Source organism: Lepidochelys kempii, chromosome 1 (assembly GCF_965140265.1).
Source record: "Lepidochelys kempii isolate rLepKem1 chromosome 1, rLepKem1.hap2, whole genome shotgun sequence".
Taxonomy (NCBI): Eukaryota; Metazoa; Chordata; order Testudines; family Cheloniidae; genus Lepidochelys; species Lepidochelys kempii.
Window position 1 is genome coordinate 159,029,719 of NC_133256.1, and position 19,076 is coordinate 159,048,794.

At 43.4% G+C, this 19,076-nt stretch overlaps 1 protein-coding gene across 1 annotated transcript in view; it reads left to right on the plus strand.

The window, feature by feature from the left end:
- Positions 1 to 15,715, plus strand: part of DSCAM (DS cell adhesion molecule) — a 632,908-nt gene extending 617,193 nt beyond the window's left edge. Inside the window, exon 33 of the mRNA XM_073360366.1 lies at positions 14,792 to 15,715. Coding sequence (XP_073216467.1) covers positions 14,792 to 15,132 — 341 coding nt within the window. The 3' untranslated portion in view covers positions 15,133 to 15,715. The remainder of the gene's footprint in view (positions 1 to 14,791) is intronic.
- Positions 15,716 to 19,076: the final 3,361 nt, after the last annotated feature.

Consider the following 19,076-nt stretch of genomic DNA (forward strand, 5'->3'; position numbering starts at 1 on the left):
TGGTCAGTTACAGGTGTCCCTGTTACAATTAGCCCATACCCGAGGTTCTGTTTCTTTCCATTATGCCATGGGAGCTTATTACAATTTTAGATTTACAACAGATCTAAAATGTTCGCAACTGGAAGTGATAGTTTGTTGTTACCTGCAAGAACATGATCATGCTCTTGTCAGACGATAATGTGCAAGCTAACAAGTGTCATTGTATGTGCAGGTAATCAATTTAACAGCATATCCTTGTCATAACTGCCGTTTTTCTCTCAGTGTGAAGGCTTCTTTAGATAGTGACATTTAATATATACCAGGGGTCAGCTACCTTTCGGAAGTGGTGTGCCGAGTCTTCATTTATTCACTCTAATTTAAGGTTTTGCATGCCAGTAATACATTTTAACATTTTTTAGAATGTCTCTCTCTATAAGTCTATATTATATAACTAAGCTATTGTTGTATGTAAAGTAAACAAGGTTTTTAAAATGTTTAAGAAGCTTCATTTAAAATGCAGATCTTATCAGTTTAGTGCAGTGGTTCTTAATCTGGGGTACACACACACCCTGGGGGTGCAAGATGTCCTTTCTGGGGGTGCAAGATGTGAGATTTTTTCAGAAAGTAAATCATCGAAAACACAAATTAAGCACAGGCACATAAGTACAACTACTTTGTTTCATCAATCCTGTGTATTTATTAACATTATACATTTTTAACAATTACTGTAATATGCAAAGTTTTTAAGTTTTCAAGTTTTTAAGCTAATTGTATGTAATTTTTTATAAGGGCTGCAGAGCGCTGAGCCCAGGCCAGGAGCAGAGCCCTGGGCTGGCTGCCGGTATCCCAGGCCAGCAGCAGGCTGAGCGGGGCCGATGGTCGGGACCCCGGCTGGCAAGGGACTGGCAGCCAGAACCCCACACCGTCAGCAGGCTGAGCGGGATGGCAGACAGAACGCCAGACCAGCGGTGGGCTGAGCGGCTCAGCCCACTGCCGGTCAGGGGTTCCATCCGCCGGCTCCTGCCAGCCAGGGTCCCGGCCACCGGCCCCACTCAGCCCGCTGCCAGCCTGTGGTTCCATTCACCCAGGCAGGCAGCAGGCTGACCGGGGCCAGTGGCCGGGACCCTGGCTGGCAGCAGTGTGCCAGTAAAAATCGGCTTGCGTGCCGCCTGTTGCCGATGCCTGATATATATGTATTTTTATGTTGTTCAACCTTACATTCTTTTAAAGTGTTCCATATTAGAGGGAATTTTCATTTTTGATCACTGTGGGCCAGGTCCTCAGCAAGTATAAATCAGTTGATATATAGCTATGCCAGTTTACACAAATCGAGGTTCTGGCCACAAAACTCAACCCCCCGTGGATATTTGGATTATAAACAACGATGATGAATGGAGTCAACAGCAGGTGGGTTTGTTTCATTGTGTGAAACTTAACTGCTAATTATTCAAAAAACTAGGGGGAAAAGCTTTTGTGAACATGCAAACATCAGCAGCTTGCAAGAAGCAGTTAAGTATATAGGAGTGCACAGATATATAGCTCTGCAGAGATTTCATAAAAACAATTCCTCTCCCAAGTATAAAGTGCAACCATGAGGGGAACTAAAGAAGTTTTAATATCCCAGTCTAGATATAATAAATATTACAGGGAAGTTCTGGATATCTCCAAATGAGTCCCTCACTAGCAGAGTGTAGCATGGAGATTTTACTTCTTTTGCATTATGTGCTTATGGGCATATGTCCGTGTTTTCATCTTGGGGTTATTTTTGTTTTTGTTTTTTTAGTACCATCTGTGAACTATTAAAACCTCTATCTCCATCTCTGTGAGAAACTCTAAATATGGAATGGCATGGGCTCTAATGTCATAGTGGTTACCCATATGAAAAAAGAATCATAGAAAATCTGGTTTGGAAGGGACCTCAGGAGGTCATCTAGTCCAACCCCCTGTTCACAGGGGGACCAATCCCCAATTTTTGCCCCAGATCCCTAAATGGCCCCCTCAATGATTGAACTCACAACCCTGGGTTTAGCAGGCCAATCCTCAAACCACTGAGCTATCCCTCCCCTCACCCAGCTGCAAGTTAGCAAACTACTAAAATGCATCAAAAATTGATCCCATTCAAAATTAACCCTTTAACTCATTTAAATATGCCAAAAGTTGAGCCCTTTGAGGTGTTTTCATTGGCGTTTGAGCTCTAGTTGAAAGCATTCAAACCAAGCTGAGAACTAGTGAGTGCTTTCACAACTAGGTTCCTAGTCAATCAGAGAACGAGTACACTTCCACTTCCTTTTTGCTCCCTGCTACATGGGTAGTCAATAATAGAGCCCCTCCTTCTTTGACGAACACTTTCCAACTCAGGTTAGATAATAGTTCTATCTCTCTATTAGTGTGTCTATGAGATATTAGCTACCTTGGGGTAGAAAAAGGAGTAAATAGGCTAGGCCCAGTCCTTCTGTAACAGGGGAGGCAGGGCATAACTCAGCCAATAGTTTTTATAACCATGCACTCTCCTCCTTCTTGCACCTGAACTTAACTCTTTGCTGGAGCACAGGCCAGCATTTTGTCTTTTCAGGACTTTTTGAAAAGCAATACACCAAGTTAAACCTCAGGGCTGTTGTAGGTAAAACCTTAGTAAATAGATGTTAATAGGTCCCAGTCAATTTCAGAGAGCTATACCATACATAAATATTTAATGCACACAAAACACATTATTAATAGTATCAAACATTGTAAATGGTATTGGGAATACTATGAATAACTTTTAAACAAAAGCTATTAGACAGTAAATCTATTGGTGTTCCTTACACAGACTTTTCCTAGACTCATAGAATCATAGAACTGGAAGGGAGCTCGAGAGGTCATCTAGCCCAGTCCCCTGCACCCCTGACAGGACTAAGTATTATCCCCCTTTGTTTCTGTTACAAAGATTCAGATATAAGATTTCGACATAACACTTGGTGTACTTCAGCACACACACCAAGACACATTCCCTTCTGATCTCCTTTCTGAGATGATTTCTCAGTCTTTATAGTGTGACCATAGTATATAGCGTGTGTCATCTATAGTCTTCAGAGCTGGAGGAGATTGGCAGCACCTCAGTCCTTTCGAGCACTTCAGAGCCTTGTCAGCAAACAAACAGTCTGGGGATCGCCACAGCTAGTGGCATCGCAGCCCTTGGGTTAATAGCTGATTGGCCCTCTCAGTTGCTGGTGCAACAGAAGTCTGTATCCAAAGTAGTACAAGGACTGGGACTCAGCCCTCACAGCAATCACATTTCTTGGTCCTGTGCTGATCAGTCACTGAGTCCAGAAGGCTGTTTTTAATGCCTCTACTTATAACCTTCTTTACCCCCATCTATGATTGGCTCCACTCTCAGAGGGCTACTAGGGTATAACCTGCCAGCTAAGCATCCCTCAATGAAAATTTCCTATACAGCCTCAGAACAGTTATTGAGCATGCCTAGTAACTACCACAACCTGTTCTCAAAGTTCCTGGGTCTTTCTAATTGAGGTACCCTGCCTGGCTCTCTGCACAGACCATCCAACTAAGATGTCTCCTCCCCACTGGTTCTCTTTCCCTCCCCTGGAGAAAGAAAGTCAAAGCATGCGGTTACACTTCCTCTTCTGGCTTAGGCTAACCTAAGGGATTCAGCAACCAGAGCAAGCTCTGAAGCTGCTACAAAGCACGTGTTCTGGAAAGCTTCCTATTAAAGTTGAAAGATTGTTTCACCTGGTGTTCAGTCACCCTGCCTGTTTTGTTAGAGGGTCTAGAGGTCACCCCATGTGCTCTGAAGTGCCCAAAAGAACGTAGGTTTCCATAGCCCATTGCTACTGGAAGGCTCCATTTGCTTGAGAGCTAGCTGAGGGCTCTGTTCAGTTGCGCAGTCACTAATTTGCATGGGGAAATTTCAGTTCCCTTTCAACTAGTCTTCACAACATAGTGGAGTCCTGTTTGAACACTCTGCCCTCTGTTCAGTTTTCCGTATTAGTATATTAATTAAAAACACCCTGGCTGTGTTCATTCCCTGTTTTAACACAGCATTTTGTTTCATTTCCAAACGGATGAAAATAAATGGCTTAGAGGGACTTGCACACTGGAGCAGTCGTGAAAAAAGCAAACATTTAAAACATATTTGGCTAATATTTTTCTAATCTTTTTCCTTTTCCTTTTCTTTAAGGGCTAAATTGAGCCTGTGAGTAAGTCCACGCAGCAGCTGGGAGGTGTAATTCCCAGCACAGGTAGACAGTTTCACACGAGCTCTGCTCAAGCTCGCACGTTAAAAATAGCAGGGTGACTACGGTGACACAATGGTGTCTCAGGCTAGCTGCCCAATTATGTTCCCTAGGGGTCAGGTGGGATTGTACTTGAGCAGCTAGCCTATGCAACTGGGGACACACTGCTTTTTTTAGGTGCTAGCTCAAGCAGAGCTAGCACATGTATGTTTGTGCAGGGTATCACACCTCCCAACTGCAGTGTGGACGTACCCTGAGACTCAGTTCTTAGTAAGGGGTGATGTAATTTCTACTTGCCAGGAACAGCTGTTCCCCTTCTCCTGTGAAAGAGCATAAGTAACTTTAGCTCTTGAAAGGATAGAGCTTATTTCCCCCTCATGGCTGGCCAGTTACTCTGCCAGTGAGTAAGAAGGGGAGGAAGTGGAGCAGTGTTTCTCCCTGCCCATTTATTCTCTGGGGCTAGCATTCACAAACCAAGAGATGTGCTCTCCATCAGACTCAAACCCAAGATCTGTGTAGGCCAAGCTAGGAGGCACAGGCTGATCCTTCTTACTGCCCTGCTCAGTTGAGTAAAACATGAGCACTATCTAACCCTAAGAGATTTGTGTTTGAAAGAGGCTTTTTCTTTCTCATAGCTCCAGTTATTCCTTGTGATTATTATAACTCCATAGCCTGTTGCTATGGAAATGATTGTAATGCAACACAGACAACTCTATTGGTTCAGTGCAGCAGAAAATGGACAATGTGGGCGCAAGATCTCATTTCAAAATACTGACAGCAACAATTGTAAGAAGTATTACAGCTAGGCTATCTAAGAATATCCTAAAAAAGAAAAGGAGTACTTGGGTGTCAGAATTTCCTGACACCCAATTTTCAGCCACTTGTAACTTTCTGAAATGTCTCTTTTGAACTGATGTTTCCTAGGCCTGCGATCAGCCAAGGTGAATTTTTTTTAACGTTTGAGTGAAAACTGTTTAGCCTTATTTGAGAACGAAAACCCTTTTTGATTATTCAAAATCTTGCCCCCTTTGTTTGACCCCCTTTCACACCTCAAGAGATGGGGATAGAATGTTGAAATTTGTCACGAAAATGGTCGTCGTTGAGGAGAAATACTTTGGGGTGTTCAGGTGAAAATTGGTTTTGATTTGGCAAAGTCACGATCCATTAGACACACCACACAGATACTGCATACCGAACTGGTAAGGGTATCTTTTTACAGCCTACGAGACTCCCATAATGAGTGTGGCTCAGATCCTTGGCTTGTGTGGAACAGTTTAAAAAAAAGATGGAGGAACTGTCTGAAGTTTGAAGGATACTTAGGCTATGTCTTCACAGGTAAAAAGATGTGGGCTTGGTTTGGGTTTGAGTTAATTGGTGGTTTGGATCAAAATAGCTATCTCACTGTAAAATCCTAGTGGAGGAAAAGCATAAGTAGTTTTTATCTCACTGTAGCCAGTCAAGGTCAGCGCTATGTCCCCCAGCCTGGATCTGACCTCCCTTAGCTGCATGAAGGTACCAATTACCCATCTCAGCTAGGATTTTCCATCAAGTTAACTTTCTCAGTGTAAAAACACACCTTTTTCGCAGTGCAGTCACAGCCTAAGGAAACATCCTTTTTCTGGGCAAAGGATATTGTAAATGATAAATGCGTGTAGGGAAGTCACAGTATTTGGTTATTTAAATTTTTTAGAAGATATCACTTCATAACATGTACTGCGTGGACTATTTCAACTGCTGTAGAGGTTTTGCCACTCAGAAGGAAGGACAAAGTCAATGCTCAATTAAATTGCAGGGTTCATATTTGAATGGATGATTATTATTGATGTACATACTCCATTTTTCCACAGACAGTATATCTCTTATTTTTAAACCCCTCAGAAAGCTATAGATTCTGAATGGTTTTTGTACTAATTAAGCCTAAATGCATAAATTATTAAACGTATTCCTTTGCCCTGCTTACACATTTGAAAGGTTTGCTTTCATTGCTAATAAGGCGCACACAGCACTGAAAAGAGGTAATTAGAGCATCAAAGGCAATGAACCATCTTAAAACTTCATAATGCTTTGCCTGAAAAATTTAACATTCAACTGAATTCAACTTTGGCAGGGTAGGAACAAACTGAAAAACAAATAGACCAATGTATCAGGAAATATGAGAAATGAAAGCTTGCCATGTTATTTCTGTAGCCATGGCTCTCCCATCCTTCTTAATCTTCTTAAAATACCCTCACCCTTGATCTAGGAAGCCAAAGTGGACCCCTGTGGTCATATTTCAAAGACTGTTTTTCAGTCAGAAATATTAGTTCTAACAAATCAAAGACTTTTTTCATGCCGTGATATGGCTCCAGTCCTAGCGAGGGGGGTAAGGGGGGAGTTAGATTCTTGAAAGTTTTCTTTTTCAACACTTTTAATCATCTGTTTATCTTAGAAGTTGCAGGGAATGATGCTTCTTTCTTGTTACAAAAACTGCTGCTTCATTACAATATGAAAATCTGCACATCACACAAAATAGCTAGTGTTCAGGGTAAATCCAAGATAACTTTGCATACTGTGTTAGGGGATTTTGGAGAATCATAGGACTGGAAGGGACCTTGAGAGGCCATCTAGTGCAGTCCCCTGCACTCAAGGCAGGCCTAAGTATTATCTAGACCATCCCTGAGAGGTGTTTGTCCAACCTGCTCTTAAAAATCCCCAATAATGGAGATTCTACCACCTCCCCAGGCAATTTATTCCAGTGCTTAACCACCCTGACAGGTAGCAAGTTTTTCCTGATGTTCAACCTAAACCTCCCTTGCTGCAATTTAAGCCCATTGCTTCTTGTCCTGTCCTCAGAGGTTAAGAAGAACAATTTTTCTCCCTCCTCCTCGCAACCTTTTATGTACTTGAAAACTGTTATCATGTCCCCTCTCAGTCTTCTCTTCTCCAGACTAAACAAACCCAATTTTTTCAATCTTCCTTCATAGGTCAGGTTTTCTAGACCTTTAATCATTTTTGTTACTCTTCTCTGGACTTTCTCCAATTTGTCCACATCTTTCCTGAAATGTGGCACTCAGAACTGGACACAATACTCCAATCAGGCCTAATCAGTGCAGAGTAGAGCAGAAGAATTACTTCTCGTGTCTTGCTTACAGTACTCCTGCTAATACAACCCAGAATGATGTTTGCTTTTTTTGCAAAAGCGTTACACTGTAGACTCATATTTAGCTTGTGATCCACTATGACCCCCAGTACTCCTTTCCGCAGTACTCCTTCCTAGGCAGTCATTTTCCATTTTGTATGTGTGCAATTGATTGTTCCTTCCTCAGTGGAGTACTTTGCATTTGTCCTTACTGCATTTCATCCTATTTACTTCAGACCATTTCTCCAGTTTGTCCAGATCATTTTGAAGTTTAATCCTATCCTTGAAAGCACTTGCAACCCCTCCCCGCTTGGTATCATCCACAAACTTTATAAATGTACTCTCTATGCCATTATCTAAATCATTAATGAAGATATTGAACAGAACCGGACCCAGAACCGATCCCTGTGGGACCCTACTTGTTGTGCCCTTCCAGCATGACTGTGAACCACTGATAACTACTCTCTGGGAATGATTGTCCAACCAGTTATGCATCCACCTTATAGTAGCTCCATATAGGTTGTATCTAGTTGCACTTCTTATTTTGTGATGTATTAATACAATCCTGTTAAAATTGTGCACCCCTTCATATGCAAATTACTATAAAAATGACTGCATATTGTTTGTAAAGATTAAAGACTCTCCTAGCAGAAGTGGATTTAGAGAAACCCTTTTTCTTTCATATGGTCCAGAAAGCTCTCAAATGTGTGTATATATATTGTTTTCTATCCGGCTCCTTGAAAGTAAAATCCTAAACTATATGAAGTTAAAAGACGTTTCTTTTTTACAATCCATGTTTAATCCACTAGTCTCAGGAAGCAGCAAAGTGGTAAGTGATTGAAATGCATATTTAATATGAGATCTGGGGCCTGCCAATAATCCAAGATCTGGATTTCACTCTGATCTTGTTACTGTTACATAAAGTATATTGTGGGGAACATATAGTGCAAGCAGCAAAAGGTATAAATGGCCAGTTTGTATGGCATATTTAAGACATGACCAGTTCCATTCTACTCTTAATGAAGTGGTAGAGCTATATCGTCTTGCGCTGTGGGTTGTAGGAGTTAAGCATGCTAAAAGCATTACTATGATGACGGTGATCTCCAGGGAAAAGGCCCTTGCTGCACAAAACGGTATTGGTGATTCAGTACAGTAGGTAGCGCTCGTTCCCTGAAACATATGGAACCAATGTTCCAACATGGTGTTAAAGGGCTCTGTGCTGCTGAGTGTGTCATTGTTCCGAAGCAACATAAACCCCAGGTCCTGATGGCTAATAACCTCAAAATGTTTGCAAGCATAAAGGTGTGACTGCCAAGGGCCTGTATGGGTACTTACGTGCCATCTACCATAAGCCTTCCTCCCATTTCAGTTGCATACACTGTTGTTCACTTCCTGTCCTTACCAGCTGAGCAGTGTAGCTGTGTGATGGTGCACTTCACCCTGGTGGTGGGTGCAGTCCTGCAGTAGTTAAAATGACTCATGTACATGTAAACTGCTTTGGGATGAGGTATCAGAGAAATGTAAAGTAGTAATTATTAGGCCCTTGACAATTTGCCTTTCATCTTCTGAGTGGTAACCGTATGATTATGGGCACACACTGTTTTTCCTGTTCTTGTATAAATGATGCTGCAGTATGTCAGCTGAATCCTGAGACTTGCACTACATCCTACTATGTGGGGGTTAAATACAGTGTACTGTACATCTGTATTGGAAATGTAACTAGAATAAAACATATGGTGCCAGACAGTGCCTGCAGGAGATCCACAGGAATAAACTGTGATTCTGTCCAAATATAACTTCTCAGCAATTTTTCTGTCTGTGACTTTAAATCATGAATAGATTAGAAGCTATTTATCTTTTAGATAACAATAACATTGCCTTTACTTTTAGGACAAGGTAAAGAATCTGCTTTATTTTAAGGTATTGGGCAACTTTCAGTTTGATTAGTCAAAAATACCACCCTCCTGCATCAGTTGATGGGGCCAGGACAGTCCCAGTAGCAAGGGTGGGAGGAACTTGCCAAGGCATAATATGTAGCTCCTTCTAGTGGGGTCTTTGGCACCCATTGGCCAGCTCAAGGAGAGGGGTGCTGATTGACCAGCATTCCCCACCTCCCAGAATTTAGTCCAGTTCAGGGGCCATGTGGAGCCTTATTCGGCTCTATTCCAGCAGCCCACCCTACCCACCCGAACTAGGAATGGGAACCCAGCCTGACAGATGCCGCAGGTGTTGCCAATTACCTGTTTAGGGAGTCAGGAAGGATTTTTTTCTCCTATGGGCTGTTTGGCAGAGAACCAGTGAGATTTTTGCATTCCTCACAGCACTTTCAAGCCACTGTGGGTTAAGTAGGATCATGCTTACTACCTACATGAGGTACTTGGGTAGAGTTGTTTATCCATCTCAACTTGTGGCCGGTTTCCAGTGTGGGTAAGAGAATAAAATGAACAGTTCCCATAGAATCTTAGAATCATAGAATATCAGGGTTGGAAGGGACCCCAGAAGGTCATCTAGTCCAACCCCCTGCTCAAAGCAGGACCAATTCCCAGTTAAATCATCCCAGCCAGGGCTTTGTCAAGCCTGACCTTAAAAACCTCTAAGGAAGGAGATTCTACCACCTCCCTAGGTAACGCATTCCAGTGTTTCACCACCCTCTTAGTGAAAAAGTTTTTCCTAATATCCAATCTAAACCTCCCCCACTGCAACTTGAGACCATTACTCCTCGTTCTGTCATCTGCTACCATTGAGAACAGTCTAGAGCCATCCTCGTTGGAACCCCCTTTCAGGTAGTTGAAAGCAGCTATCAGATCCCCCCTCATTCTTCTCTTCTGCAGGCTAAACAATCCCAGCTCCCTCAGCCTCTCCTCATAACTCATGTGTTCCAGTCCCCTAATCATTTTTGTTGCCCTTTGCTGGACTCTCTCCAATTTATCCACATCCTTCTTGAAGTGTGGGGCCCAAAACTGGACACAGTACTCCAGATGAGGCCTCACCAATGTCGAATAGAGGGGAACGATCACGTCCCTCGATCTGCTCGCTATGCCCCTACTTATACATCCCAAAATGCCATTGGCCTTCTTGGCAACAAGGGCACACTGCTGACTCATATCCAGCTTCTCGTCCACTGTCACCCCTAGGTCCTTTTCCGCAGAACTGCTGCCTAGCCATTCGGTCCCTAGTCTGTAGCTGTGCATTGGGTTCTTCCGTCCTAAGTGCAGGACCCTGCACTTATCCTTATTGAACCTCATCAGATTTCTTTTGGCCCAATCCTCCAATTTGTCTAGGTCTTTCTGTATCCTATCCCTCCCCTCCAGCGTATCTACCACTCCTCCCAGTTTAGTATCATCCGCAAATTTGCTGAGAGTGCAATCCACACCATCCTCCAGATCATTTATGAAGATATTGAACAAAACCAGCCCCAGGACCGACCCTTGGGGTACTCCACTTGATACCGGCTGCCAACTAGATATGGAGCCATTGATCACTACCCGTTGAGCCCGACAATCTAGCCAGCTTTCTACCCACCTTGTAGTGCATTCATCCAGCCCATACTTCCTTAACTTGCTGACAAGAATACTGTGGGAGACCGTGTCAAAAGCTTTGCTAAAGTCAAGAAACAATACATCCACTGCTTTCCCTTCATCCACAGAACCAGTAATCTCATCATAAAAGGCGATTAGATTAGTCAGGCATGACCTTCCCTTGGTGAATCCATGCTGGCTGTTCCTGATCACTTTCCTCTCATGCAAGTGCTTCAGGATTGATTCTTTGAGGACCTGCTCCATGATTTTTCCAGGGACTGAAGTGAGGCTGACTGGCCTGTAGTTCCCAGGATCCTCCTTCTTCCCTTTTTTAAAGATTGGCACTACATTAGCCTTTTTCCAGTCATCCGAGACTTCCCCGGTTCGCCACGAGTTTTCAAAGATAATGGCCAATGGCTCTGCAATCACAGCCGCCAATTCCTTCAGCACTCTCGGATGCAACTCGTCCGGCCCCATGGACTTGTGCACGTCCAGCTTTTCTAAATAGTCCCTAACCACCTCTATCTCCACAGAGGGCTGGCCATCTCTTCCCCATTTTGTGATGCCCAGCGTAGCAGTCTGGGAGCTGACCTTGTTAGTGAAAACAGAGGCAAAAAAAGCATTGAGTACATTAGCTTTTTCCACATCCTCTGTCACTAGGTTGCCTCCCTCATTCAGTAAGGGGCCCACACATTCGTTCCTTGGCTTTCTTCTTGTTGCCAACATACCTGAAGAAACCCTTCTTGTTACTCTTGACATCTCTGGCTAGCTGCAGCTCCAGGTGCGATTTGGCCCTCCTGATAACATTCCTACATGCCCGAGCAATATTTTTATACTCTTCCCTGGTCATATGTCCAACCTTCCACTTCTTGTAAGCTTCTTTTTTATGTTTAAGATCCGCTAAGATTTCACCATTAAGCCAAGCTGGTCGCCTGCCATATTTACTATTCTTTCGACTCATCGGGATGGTTTGTCCCTGTAACCTCAACAGGGATTCCTTGAAATACAGCCAGCTCTCCTGGACTCCTTTCCCCTTCAAGTTAGTCCCCCAGGGGATCCTGGCCATCCGTTCCCTGAGGGAGTCGAAGTCTGCTTTCCTGAAGTCCAGGGTCCGTATCATGCTGCTTACCTTTCTTCCCTGCGTCAGGATCCTGAACTCAACCAACTCATGGTCACTGCCTCCCAGATTCCCATCCACTTTTGCTTCCCCCACTAATTCTACCCGGTTTGTGAGCAGCAGGTCAAGAAAAGCGCCCCCCCTAGTTGGCTCCTCTAGCACTTGCGCCAGGAAATTGTCCCCTACGCTTTCCAAAAACTTCCTGGATTGTCTATGCACCGCTGTATTGCTCTCCCAGCAGATATCAGGAAAATTAAAGTCACCCATGAGAATCAGGGCATGCGATCTAGTAGCTTCCGTGAGCTGCCGGAAGAAAGCCTCATCTACCTCATCCCCCTGGTCCGGTGGTCTATAGCAGACTCCCACCACTACATCACTCTTGTTGCACACACTTCTAAACTTAATCCAGAGACACTCAGGTTTTTCTGCAGTTTCGTACCAGAGCTCTGAGCAGTCATACTGCTCCCTTACATACAGTGCTACTCCCCCACCTTTTCTGCCCTGCCTGTCCTTCCTGAACAGTTTATAACCATCCATGACAGTACTCCAGTCATGTGAGTTATCCCACCAAGTCTCTGTTATTCCGATCACGTCATAGTTCCTTGACATCACCAGGACCTCCAGTTCTCCCAGAAGTAAAAGACCTGCGATTTGTGTGATGGGCCTTGGGCTCATGTGATAGGGTGAGACCTTGTGGCCTTTGCGGGCTGCAGTCCCCACCCTGCTGCACCCTCTATCCCCTTCACAGAGGGGGAAGGTGCTAGGACTCAGAGAGAGCTGAGTCCTGGGCAGTAGGTTGAGGAGAGCCACCTCATGTTATGGGTCATATGGTAAGGAGTCCTGGAACCAACTCCATGTCTGGTATAGGAGAGTAAGGATGATTGGTGGGTAGCGCCCCTCCCTTGTGTTAAAGTTTAATAAACGTTGCAGCCTGTTGCTTAATGCCATGCATGGGTTCTCCTTTTGCCACCGTGTCTGCATCAAACTCTCTCTGCAACAGGGTATCAAGAAGTCCTCTGCTGTTTATGATACTGACACAGACCAGCCTGTATTTCTGCCATTTCCAACAGTTCAGGTTTATGTACTATTGTTTGCTCTAGAAAAGACTTTTACTTAAAACACTTGGCATGCATTCATTTTATAAATGTGGGTGTCATTTTACATATAACCCTGAAGGGAATTATTTCCATTTACCGGGGTACTTTGACATGTGAAAATGCTGCTCCCCAATTTATCTAGATCCATTCTAGTTGAAATGGGGTGTTGGAAGCGGTTGCTGTTGCATTGTAATAGAAAACTATAAGCTTCTGAGAACTCTCATCCCCTTTTAGGATATGTCTACACCACAGTTAGACACCTGTGGCTGGCCCACGCCAGCTGATTCAGGCTTGTGGGGCTTGGGCTAGGGAGCTGTTTAATTACGGTGTAGACATTAGGGCTTCGGCTGGAGCCCAGACTCTGGAACCCTGTGAGGTGCAGTGTTAGAGATCTTCAGTTATGTGGCTGTGGATGGGAGTGGATGCCCAAAATTGATGAATTGTCATTATCGTGCTATACCAAGAACCCAGATCTGAAGGTATTTCTCACCATCATCACCCATGGATACATCTTCAACATCAAAACTTTTTGGAAGGAAACATGCTTTAAATTTGCTTCTTTTTTCTGGTCTCCTTGAATTTTTGCAAGTCAGTCTATGAAAGAATAAGACAATATTAGATTAAATTAAACTGATTTGTGTAGCAGGGCTAGCAGATGGGCAGATGCCTACATAAGAACAAGGATACGCTAAATCTTCTTCCCCACGTGGTGCACAGTGACCACAGAGCAGCTCCAAAGAGGGTATTCCAACTCAAGAGTGGGAGTGGGTTCCCTAGCTCTGTATGAAGCCCCTTGCCTGAAAAAAAAAATGATGGGAGGATGTGTGCAGTCATAAATCCTCTAGCCCCATCAGCGTAGCATTATTGGCTACAACTATAAATGCTCAAAAGTCAGGAGATGAAAAAAGTGAGGGTTCATAGTAATGCTAACGGAACAATGTTAATTGTTCATGTGTTGTATTTTGTATCCCTGTGTTGCTCTTTTAATGTGTACGCTAATAAGTGAATGTGTGTGTAGTTAAACGTCTACCATAAGGAAAGAAAGATGGATGCTGTAGTGTCTTGATCACTATCCTGGGTAATCTGGAGACCCAGATTCAATGCCCTGCGCTACCACAGATTTAAGCTCTGTGCCTCAGTTCCCCATCTGTACAATAGGGATGATAGAACTTCTCTACCACTCAGATGGTGGTGTGATGGGGACCAGTGATGGATGTCATAAGATGTACAGGCTGTGCAAAGAGGGCACACTGAGATTACCATCAGGGCCCTCACTTTTTTATATTTTAACTTTGGGGTGTTTAAATTTGTAACCTAGTGTTATTTCATCCAAATGTTGTATAATTAATTATTTTTGTGCTAGATGGAGCCTTTAGTCAAAATTCGGGGGGTGGGGGGGTGTCACTGAAAACCAAACCAATATTTTTCAACATTCAGTAGTCAAAGCCTTCCAGTTTTTGACAACCAAAAACCAAAAAAAATATTATTTTTTGGTCTTTAACGATAAATTATGAAAAAAGTCCTTCAATTTTTTTCATACAAAATAAAATAAATTTTGACCAGCTTTGTTGCCTTTGTGCTATGAACATTCTGACGGGGTCAGGGAAGTCTTGCTTTGAAATCAGATTAAATGGCTGCCTAAATGCTTGAGTCTATATCAGCCAAATAGGCTGTTTTACTGAATTGCATGAAGATAACTAAGAGGTGCCTCTTCATATTTTTCTTCACAGGTGACCTCATGCATTTGCCACCGTATCTTAGAATGGACTTTTTGTTGAATCGAGGAGTTTCAGGCACTAGCAGAGACCTGGGTTTGGGCCAAGCCTGCTTGGAACCTCAGAAAAGCCGAACCCTGAAGCGTCCCACTGTTCTGGAGCCGATACCTATGGAAACATCCTCCACGAGAGAAGTACAGTCATGGCAACCTGGTGCCATGGCAACATTACCTCAGCGAGAAGGGGCTGAGCTAGGACAGGCAGCTAAAATGAGCAGCTCCCAAGAATCCCTGCTGGACTCCCGGGGCCACTTGAAAGGAAACAATCCCTACGCAAAATCTTACACCCTAGTATAACAAAAAGAGCATGGCTGGACAGTGGCTGTAAATACTTACAATTAAAAAAACCAATCAAAGCTACCTTTTTTATTGAATTCCAATATTTATAATTAAAGAAGATTGCCAAAATATTTGAAAAAAATGCAAACTACAGACAGTGCAAAGACTCTCCTGCTTTTTTTCTGTCTGAGTGTGAGCTTCATCTGACTGGACATCTGAATTTTTGGGTAAAAGAAGTCCAGTTTTCTGATCTTCACAAGCTTTTGTGTTTTTACTGATTTTCTACAAAGTGCATGGGGACTAAATAAAACATTTTAACTGGAAGTTCCATCACACAAGATTAAAAAGAAGGAAAACAAATCACCCTATTTGTGAATTTAACAGGGACATTGATCTGGGAAATCAAAAAGTCTTTTGTCATGTTTGCACACTTTTTTTTAAATTAGAAAATGGGTCCTTGATCGATCTTTTTGTTTTGTTGTTAATTAGGATGAGTGCTGTCAGTGGAGGGGGGGGAAATCAATTTGCTTTTTTTTTTAATAATTTAATGAGACACACTTTGCATTTTGTCTATGCGAAATAAAAGGGTCTTCTGCCTTTATTTGTGATCTTTGCTTACATCACTTTCTGCTGTGCTTGGTTTTCCTTATGTCCAGTAACTATTTCAGCACTTTCACCCTGTATACTTTACACAGGCAAAACCTTCATTGACTTTGCTGTTTGGATGTTTTTTCTAAGAGAGATGCTCTAGTTCAGTGGTTCTCAAAGCCGGTCCACCGCTTGTTCAGGGAAAGCCCCTGGCGGGCCGGACCGGTTTGTTTACCTGCCACGTCCGCAGGTTCGGCCGATCGCGGCTCCCACTGGCCGCGGTTCACCGCTCCAGGCCAATGGGGGCTGTGGGAAGGATGGCCAGCACGTCCCTTGGCCTGCGCTGCTTCCCACAGCCCCCATTGGCCTGGAGCGGCGAACCGTGGCCAGTGGGAGCCGCGATCGGCCGAACCTGCGGACGTGGCAGGTAAACAAACCGGTCTGGTCCGTCAGGGGCTTTCCCTGAACAAGTGGCAGACCGGCTTTGAGAACCACTGCTCTAGTTCAAACAGGAATGAATTCAGGGAAGTCCTATGGCCTGTGCTATATATGAGGTCAGAGTAGATGATCACAATGGTCCCTTCTGGCCTTAGAGTCTATGAATCTTTGATTTGGAATGGAGTTTGGCCTATGAAAGGAGAGCAGGGACATGCCTTTAAAATTTATTGGTATTTGCTGAGACAGAGATCCCTTGCTAATGGGGTAACGGGCAAGACTGTTGCAAAGGAGTGAGGTGCTTGGAACAAAACCAGCATTGGATCTTCAGTGTACTCTTTAGACCTGATCCAAAACCTGTTGAAGTCTGTCGGAGTCTTTCTGTTGACTTCAAAAGGTTTTTCGATCAGGCCCTTTATTAGTATTTTGAAAATGTAACAAGAAGTGTTTTGATGTTACTTTGCTAGCTCTCTAGGGGTAAATCTTGAGTCCTTTATGTAGGCGTCATTTCCATTGGCTCCACTGTTATCTTGTCTAGTTCAGGACTGAATAGTCAAGCTTCTCCCTATGACAGGACAAGGTGGGTGTTTCCAACCATCCAGAAAAATCTTTGTACGCATTACTTCCTAAGCAATTGTAAGAAATGTGCTTTCTATCAACCTGTCTTTTCTTTTTAAGAAGACAAAGACCTCTTTTTACCGAGGACATCCCCACTCACGGAGCTTCATTGCACCTTTTGCTTACATGAAAATATTGTTTATTTGCAGAAAATAGAAAGTATTAAACCAATACAGTTTGTGGATTTAACACAACAAAAAAATAACCTTGGTAATCTCTAAGCTCCTATTTCTGTGTTCTAGTCTTTCTGTCTTTGACAAAATATCCATAATAATGGGGTAGCATACTGTATGTCTTATTATTTTATTATGTAGTTGTAAAGACCCTGAGCATAGTATTTGAGCACATGCTATTGAAGTCAATGGGACTTAAACATGTGCTTACATGCTTCATTACATCAGGGCCTAAGCACCAATAATGTGGTTGGTACAGCAGAAGGGACAAAATGAAGATGGCCTAAGGGCTTTTCAGGTGGCAGGCCAATAGAGAAATAGAGGGTGATAACTAAGACTATGTTTATGTCACGGAGGCCTGGAAGTCATGGAATCCCTGACATACAGAGACCTCAGTGACATTCTCTGCTTTAGCCCCTAGGGCTGTGGGACTCTGGCCCTGGCAGGGTTCCAGGGACAGTCAACAGGGGGCTCCCTGCATGGTTCCAGTGACAGGTGACAGACTCCTGAGGGGGCCCTCCTCAGGGTCCAAGGACGAGGGGAGCAGCTGGGGGTGTCCCATTTTTCCTTTGGGAAATATGGTGACCCTGCAGCTTCCAGCTGCCGCAGACAGTGGGGGAACCCCACAGCTCCCAGCCACCATGAAGCTGAAGCAGCAAAAATCACAGACAGGTCACAGCTTCCGTGAATTTTTGTTTATTGCTCGTGACCTATCCATGACTTTTACTAAAAATAACCATGACAAAATCTTAGTCTTAGTGTTGACCATTTCCCCATGTAGGCCACTAACCTGACCAACCTGATACTACTGCTGGTCAAAACCCAGGGGTTTTTCCAGCAAAAATTTCCAAATTACAAATTTACACTAAAAACATTTCAATTTTTCATATGAAATTTCACTTTGAAGTCACCTATGAAAAATGGAAGCAGTTTAATATAAACTTGTCATTTTTTTTTCATTTTGGTTCAAATAGAAATTGCTGTTTTGTTTGGGTTTTTAATAATCAACATTTTCATCTTCTGAAAATCAAATGAAAAATCCAAGCACATGCTGCAGTACTTTGCTGGATCAGAAACAGAGAACTCAGCGCCCCACAAGACTGAGTCCTTACTGCTCTGTGACCCTTATGCATTTTTTCCTTTTTATTAAGAGAAAAACACACACCTGTTAAAATGTGTCTTAAAGAATTAATTGATTTACATAAAAACATGTGAATGACCCAGGGAAGGAACCTGGGCTTGAATGTATTACAACGGACTTAGAAATGCCTGGTTGAAATTGCTTTCTTGTGGTACATGCAGTAATTGTGAATAGATGACAGTGCCCAGGGTTGGGGGTAAAGTCTCCGTTTTAGCTTTTATTATTTTAACCCCCCAAAACAGAAATGGAGCAGCCACCCCAATTAAACTAGGTGTAGATCATGTAGAAAAATGTCTAACATTCTTACCTGTTTCACAAAAATAAAAAGCTATGGGAGGAATTGTTACCCAGGATCCAGGCAAAGAGGATCCTTGCTGCATGCAGGTTTCCCCTTTCCTACACTGGTGTGGGCGTGTCAACTATCTCCAACATGTGCCTTTCATAGATCTACAGAGGGATGGCCAGGAGGACACACATTGCAACCAGTGGTAACTCTACTAAAAGCTAGTGTAACCTGAGTCTGTATTAACTCTTGTATGGAGCCCACTCCTTATTGCAAAACATTTATAATGAGGCAGGGAGAGTTCTAGAGTTAGTTGTGTAAGAGCTTAGCCTAAATAATGGATCTTGGTGCTAGAGACCCAAGCCCTAAGTAATAGGGCAGGCAATCCCTGAGCCTCTGGGTAGACACAGACCCTCCATTGGATTCCCCACACGCAGGGTGGAGATTGACAGCTTCCAGGGGGGATAAACCCTACCACATGTTCTACAGCATTGGGAGTGGGATAGAGGTGAAACCCCATCCACCAGATAAAACAAACTGTAGGAAACTAAATAAGGACAATCTCAGTGAGGATTCTTCCTCCACTGCCACCTGCCCCCAAGCCTCCTTGCACAGATTTTTCTGCAGGAGATGGTGATTCCCCTGCAACCGCTATTTGTATACATCAGACCTCCTCCAATGCTCCACCCCTAGCCATGCTTGGAATAATCTCGTATTTGCTGTC